Below are 6,895 nucleotides of genomic sequence, written 5' to 3'. Positions count from 1 at the left end.
AGTGAAATAATACAAAGTGCCTTGTGTTTTGATTCTGTAGTCACACCATAAAAATCTCAGATTAAGAGAACTCTGAAAAACATTGTTTTGAACACTAAGAATCATGTTTTAGGGAGGGAGAGAATTAGCAGCCTTTCTTTGCCTTAAAATACTTTTTATGAAATGTTTTATGAAATTGCAATTGGAATGAAGCAGCTCCTAAAGCCGTCAGTGTCCAGAGGAGGAACAATTGAGCACAGGAGCAAACTACTGTTTTACTCAACTCCTTCCAATGCTCAGCTGAAGAAGTTCTCACTTAAAAGAGCTGCTGAAAGCAGGCACAGTGGCTCATGCGCGTAATCCCAGCACTTTGGGAGGCTGAGGTAGGTGGATCACTCAAGGCCAGTTGTTTGAAACCAGCCTGGCCAACAAGGTGAAACCCCATCTCTACTAAAAATAAAAAAATAGCTGGGTATGGCGGCAGGCGCCTGTAACCCCAGCGACCCGGGAGGCTGAGGCAGGAGAATCGCTTGAGCCCAGGAGGCGGAGTTTGCACCGAACTGAGATCGCACCACTGCACACCAGCCTGGATAACAGAGCGAGATACTGTCTCAAAAAAAAAAGAACAAAACAAAACAGCTGCTGAAGTCTTCTCTATTTTAGAAAGGTCGTATGAATAAGTTTTTCTACATATTAACCACAATTTATGGTAATTTGTGAAATGTTTTTCCGTTTTTAAATGCAAGAGTCTATCTTATCTCTACTCACAAAGCAACAGGCACTGCTAGGGGTCTTAGGCTAAGATCTGCCACCCCAGCAATCTGCATGGCCCGTAAGCAGGTACGGAGAGGATCAAGTTCACCTGCCAGCAGCACCACGGAATCCGACTCTCCAGCCTTTCTGCCATTAATTACCATAGATACGGCCTTTTTCCTGATATTCTATTCCCATTGGAGGCTTTTTATTAAGACCTTGTTCCTGTGAACACATTTGGGGCACAACATATTGTCTTCAAGGTGCGAGGGTGGAAAACTGGAGGCAGGAAGCAGGAAGAGCGCACTCATTCTCCCTTCTTGCTTTTCTGGAACCCAGGCTTGACCAGCATGAAACTGCAGGTGCACCCAACCATCTGCGTCTGCAGGGAGACTTTTCCCATGGACCACACACCACCTGACACCACTGGCTTCTTGCGGAGATTCCACTGCCTCTGGCGTCCTTGCCCTGGCTGAAATTCTTGCCCAGGAGGCCAGCACAGCCTCTGGGGCAGAAGTTGTCACCACAACTGTATTAAGTCCCTCAAGAGCAGTGGGCCCTTCCAGAGCAGGCAGCCCCTCCGCAGGGGGAAGGGCCACTTGAGGAGGCTGTGTCCCAGAACTCTGCAGGCACACTTTGCCTTTTTCCACCTTTAATTTATTTTGCAATGACTTCTGGATTTTGGCCTCTTTTGCTGTGCTAGGGAAATCCTTTTGGTTTGGGTAGGCAAAGGCACACAAGCGCTTATATGCATCCAGTTTCTGGCCTTTGTTGCTCAGCTTTAATTGCTGACACCAGGCCCGCACGATGTCCCGGTGAATCAGATTAACAGGTGGCAGTTTAGAGGGTAAGGGAGGGATTGGTATCTTCTGAGGTCTGGGGTTATCATAGTCTGCCTTCTTCTTAGGGCAGAGCGCTTTGTCACTTTTGACAGACACTTTTCCTTTGGTTACCCCCTTTGCTGATGTTCCCGGCAAAGCAATCGTGTTTGGTTGATTAGAAGCCTGCTGATCCTCTTCCCTCGCCTTCTCTGTGGAGGTCCCTTCTAAGGCACCAAGACAGTCCTGCACTCCTCTGGCAGTGTGGATTCTCCTCTGGGTATCCTCTTAATACTCAGTTTCATTTACAAGACTGGGAAGCAATGATGGAAAAAATGGGAAGCCAGTAAGAAGTACTCGCTTTGGACCTCACAAAGACTTAAAACAGAGTTAAAAATGACCCGGTTCAAGTAAAGAGGCTCAAATATGGCCGTTCAGTGCCTGTGCAACACGTCTCAAAGGCTCTCTCATACGCATGTATCTTTGTGTTTCTTTTATTCTTAATGTGTAGAGCCCAGCTTCTTATACTGGACAGCAAAGATCTTTTTCTTTGAAGTCTTTCTTTCCAGTGTCATTTTCTATAACTCTATAGGGAACCTAAATGCACAGAACTCTTAAAATCTGCTTTCAGACACTCTTTCTTCTGTCTAGAATGACTTTTCCTTTTATCTGGCAAGTTTCTGCTTATCCTCAAAGACCCAGTACCTTTCTTGGAAAAGCTTTTCTCAACTGTAGAGGCCAAATTATCTACTTCTGTCTCTTTGCTGCTTTAGTGCCCTTTTTATACTTTTGATTTTTGTACCCACTTATTTATATGGCTTTAATCCTCATTGGTCTTCCAGCTTTCAGTATTTTTTCTAATGTTCATTTCTTCTAATGCCTATCATTTATTTATTCATTACAGACTAAATGGTACTAATAATTATTTGTTGACTAAATGAATATCAAATACATTATAATTAGTCTTCCACATAAGCAAGGTTTTATCAAGCTAGGGCCTGGTCAATCATACTGTATTCTTTCTATGGAAGAAATATATTGACAGAAGAAAGATATAATCATGAATTCTAGCAAAGAGTTGGCCAAAGATGACTAGCTCATTGATAGGTTAATGAATACATTTAGAATGAAAGTTGATTGAAGTGTCTACTAATGCCAGTCAGTGTGCCCGACACTGGATATATGCAGAGAAAAAGATAGAAATGGTTCCTGTTCTGACTGAGCTAATAGCTAAGTAGCAAAGACAACTAAATAAGCAATAGCAATGTGTAGTACTGTGATAAGAGAAGAATAAGGCGTTCCAATGAGGCATCAGATGGAGGAAAATAATGGGATTTGGAATGAGATATCAAACTGATAGCATGGAAGGAAGTGATATTTATCTTAATTCCTAAAGGGTGAATAGAGTACAGCCAGGGCAGATGGTTTGAGCAAAAGCAGTAGTGTAAACAAAGGCTTAAAAGGAAGAGCATCTGAGTTTGAAAGAGATTCACTAGGACTAGCATACTAAGTATGCAGAGAGTGTGTGTGTGTGTGGCTAGAGGTCAGTTGACACAGGCCTAAGGGGCAGCTTGTATCTTATTTACTGAAACATTTAAACAGCAGAATATGATAACCAGATCTGAGTTTTTGAAGGATTTATTTTACTGCTTTAATATGGAGAATGGGTAAGGGGGTAAAACTAGAGGCAGAGAAACCAGTGGGAGGCTATTACAGCAATGGAAGAAACATAGTAAAGGTGACTTGAATTATGATGACAGTGGAGATGGAGGAAAATAATGGGATTTGGAGCAAATGTAGTATAAGGACTATCTTCAATTTAGTATCTGCATTAGGAGATAGCAGAAAGATAGTACACTAGTGTTTAATCTGATATCTTGCCTAATTGGTCCTCATCTGGAAACTTTTTAGAAATGCAAAATCTCAAGCCCTGCTCTTAACCTACTACATCAGATTCTGCATTGCACAAGGAACCCAAAGAAATTTGTAGGTACTTTAAGTTCAAGAAACATTAGTTTACATTAACATACTTCCTGTTTTATTATCATAACTAACATTTGAATCTAAGCCTTCAAATTTAGATTCTCCTGAATTGCTTTCATCTAAGCATATACAGCTTTACATCATTCACATTTAGTATCTTGGACTCCTTAGCACCTTTGGTTAGAGTTTTAGGGTTTTGAGTGCATTTAGTTAAATGATTTTCTTTCCTCAGTCAAATGATACACAATTACGATTTAAAATATCCTTTCTTCAAAATTAGGTTTAAGCGTTGTACAAATAACTTTTTTGGTCCTCATCAATAATGATTCTTTACTAAGCATGCACAATTCATACCAGTAGCCTCCGTCTTTGAAGTACCTGTGTTTATGCTGAGAAATTTCCTAGTTTTTTCTTTTAATTATGTTGCCCAAAGTACAACAGGCAGTCTTCTGCATACATATTTACTTTTCTGTATTATGTCACAGGGTGAGTTTTCTGAAGATATGGAAAGCAATTATTAGGGATCCGTATTTCACATTTAATTTAAAATTCTTACCAACTTTTTCTAAAAACCATTTGTCAAGTACAACCCCATTTAAGTAGTGTTAAAATGTAAGAGTAAAAAATGCATCTTAAGTTTAAGAAAATACAATATTTAGAAAGCAGATTCCATAGATGAATTAGGTGCAAAGAGAGCGAGAGGAGAGGAAAACAGAAACCACTAAGTGTTCATAAGCTTTACTCGATCAATATGTGTCTTCCTTCAGATTTGCCATCTTTGTTTTAGTAAGCTCTTGATTTATTGGGTGAGAATCTGACTAGTGTTTTTAAATTCTGATCATTGTTTGCCTTTTGATATTCAAACTAGGACATTTAAAACAATAACAGCTGAGAACTTTTAAATGAACATAAATAACAAACATCAAAATGTTTAAAATTTATTTTTTCACATTGCCATGAGAAAGCAGAAAAATGATGTTTAAAATTTAAAAGCATTTCAATATTCCAATTATCCTCTCAATTTTGCACCTTTTAAAAAAAAAATCACTGTTCTCTTCCACCTTCACTTTTTATATCTTCTGCTTTTTCACTTTCTGAATGTTCTGGACCTTCCATGACTTTACAAATGCTGTTCCATCACCTAAAATGTTCATTATTCTCAACTTTTCATTTCCTATCCTCTGGCTGATGATAGGAATCACATAAGCTAATGGAATTCTACTCATCACAGGGGTTTCAGATTAAACATAATTCCCTCCAAATAATGTCACCTAGGTCCCTAGAATAGGTTAGATTCCCTGTTTATGCTATTAAAAGCATCCTGTAATTTTTATTTTACTTCAGCTTGTACATTATTAAACCTATTATTTGCAATTGTTGCTAAAGTTGTTCTCCCTGCTAAACTATGAGTGTTACAAGAAAAGAGATTCTGAATTTTGTTTACTGATATATCCTCCATGCTTAGCACAATGCTTGGTACGTAGGACATTCTCATTTTATTTTGTGGCTTGACAAACACTTAAGACGTCCTCCCATCCCCCATATTACAATAGAATTCAAATTTTGTAGGTAGCCATTAACTGATTTCTAAATTGAATATCTCAAATTAGTTCCATTTTAATTTAATATCAACTATTTATTGTTACACTACATTTCTGTATTTGGTAATATATTTAAATGTAGAACATACTATGTAGCATTAATTCCCAAGTTGGTAACTTTTAAAATGGTTTCTCTGTACTTGAAGCACTGGTATTTTTGGAGCCTAACTGTGAGTTTTTCCTAATAAAAAGGTGAGGAAGTATGAACTATGATATTTTTGAAAATTTACTCAAAAAAGTATACAGGTCTCATTTAAAGCACTAAAAGGCAGCACATTTTTAGAGAAAATGAGATTTCTACTTGCAGAAATATGGCATACAAGGTATTAAAAAATGTAAAAAAACTCCTGCAACAAATCATCAAACATTCTTGAAAAAGACATAATAAATATTTGTCATAGCTATCACAGGAAACTAAAATAAATCCCTGAAGGCCAAAAGAAGAGGAAGCAGAAATTCAGGGTATTATGCTTGCTTGACGCAGCAGCTTCCCTGAGACATTGTTGATGGTAGAAACCTAAGACCTTTAGAGGTTTTCCCCCATCATATTTTTTTATCAGCCTTTATTGTGTAATAATTTACATACAATAAAATTAACCAATTTAAGTCATATATTCATATAACCACCACCTTAGTTAAGATATAGAACATGCCTCTCTGCATTCATTCCTCTGATACCAAACCAGGCATATTCTTGCCCATCCTGCAATAAGCCAGTCACTGGGACAGTAAGTTTTGCAGTAGAGAAAAGATTTTATTCATGAGGCATCCAAGTGAGGAGGTGGGAGAACACCCCTCAAATTCTCCTCCTTGAAGTTAGGGTCTTAGGGATATTTATGGGATAAAAGAGCAAGGCAGTCCAAGGTATGGAAAAAGGTGATTGGTGGTAAGAAAAAGTGAGATAATTGCTAATCTCTACAAGTGCAGTTAAGCTTCATTGCTTTTCAAAGGATGCATGTTCCCAAAATGATGCCATTAGCACAATCTGAGGGTGGAGTTTTGGGCCCTCTGATGTCAAAAGGACACTCATTGGACATTTATATGGGCCACTTGTTGGCAGTGGTCCAGAAGATAAACCAATATAAATAAGGAACCTTTGCTGGGTTTTCTAAGAAATATATATATATTTTCATTTCCACAGTAACCATCAGAAGAGACTATAATTGATACAGTGATTTGTACCTGAATGAAAGCTGCCATATAGAAACCCAGGAGGAAGCCAATATCTCAAACAGTACAATTATATGACAGTGTTTGAAATGCTGGAGGAAGCTGCATTCAAAGTGAGGCCTACCTATGGACTTTTCAATTGCATGAGGCATTGTTATTAGAGTCTTACGGTGTCTCCAGAAAATTGTCTGTAATTTTTAGCAGCAATTCGAACTTATTTCTTGGATTTTTTTTTTCATGGCAAAGAATTTCTCAATAAATATAATTTTTAACAACAATACTTTGACATATATAAAAGATATTGCTATTTTACAACTCAGGCTAATTAAATTCTACATAGAAGTTATCAATTATACTTAAATTTGCAAGCCTAAATCATTCTTTAACAATACAAATTAAAATAAATACAAATTAAAATAGGTTTCTATCTAAAGTTACATAGAAAAACTTATGACAGATAAACCATTAGCATTTAAGATTAGTGTGTACAAGAATAATGGCAATTATATTTTTACTTTTTTCTTTTTTTTTGAGACAGAGTCTCTGTCTGTCACCCAGACAGGAGTACAGTGGCACAATCATAGCTCATTG

The 6,895-nt window shown here is 37.6% G+C and overlaps 1 protein-coding gene across 1 annotated transcript; it reads right to left on the bottom strand.

The window, feature by feature from the left end:
• Positions 1 to 920: 920 nt before the first annotated feature.
• LOC105718840 (developmental pluripotency-associated protein 4-like) lies at positions 921 to 4,649 on the bottom strand. The gene is made up of 2 exons (XM_064370987.1): positions 4,595 to 4,649; positions 921 to 1,777 (listed from the first exon to the last, which is right to left on the bottom strand). The coding sequence occupies exons 1-2, from the start codon at positions 4,647 to 4,649 to the stop codon at positions 921 to 923; spliced, it is 912 nt and encodes a 303-aa protein (XP_064227057.1).
• Between the last annotated feature and the right edge of the window lie 2,246 nt (positions 4,650 to 6,895).

Source organism: Aotus nancymaae, unplaced genomic scaffold, assembly GCF_030222135.1.
Source record: "Aotus nancymaae isolate 86718 unplaced genomic scaffold, 86718_ANA_hifiasm-v0.15.2.pri h1tg000115l, whole genome shotgun sequence".
Taxonomy (NCBI): Eukaryota; Metazoa; Chordata; class Mammalia; order Primates; family Aotidae; genus Aotus; species Aotus nancymaae.
Note: the sequence above shows the minus strand (reverse complement) of the source record. Positions and strands in the feature narration are given on the sequence as shown.

Bases quoted from the DNA above. Each gene is read 5' to 3' on its own strand.
- LOC105718840 (XM_064370987.1), bottom strand. From the start codon at position 4,649: ATGGAAGGTCCAGAACATTCAGAAAGTGAAAAAGCAGAAGATATAAAA. The intron at 1,778-4,594 runs GTGGAAGAGAAC...TTGGTGCCTTAG, and splicing joins AGAAGATATAAAAAGTGAAG to AAGGGACCTCCACAGAGAAG.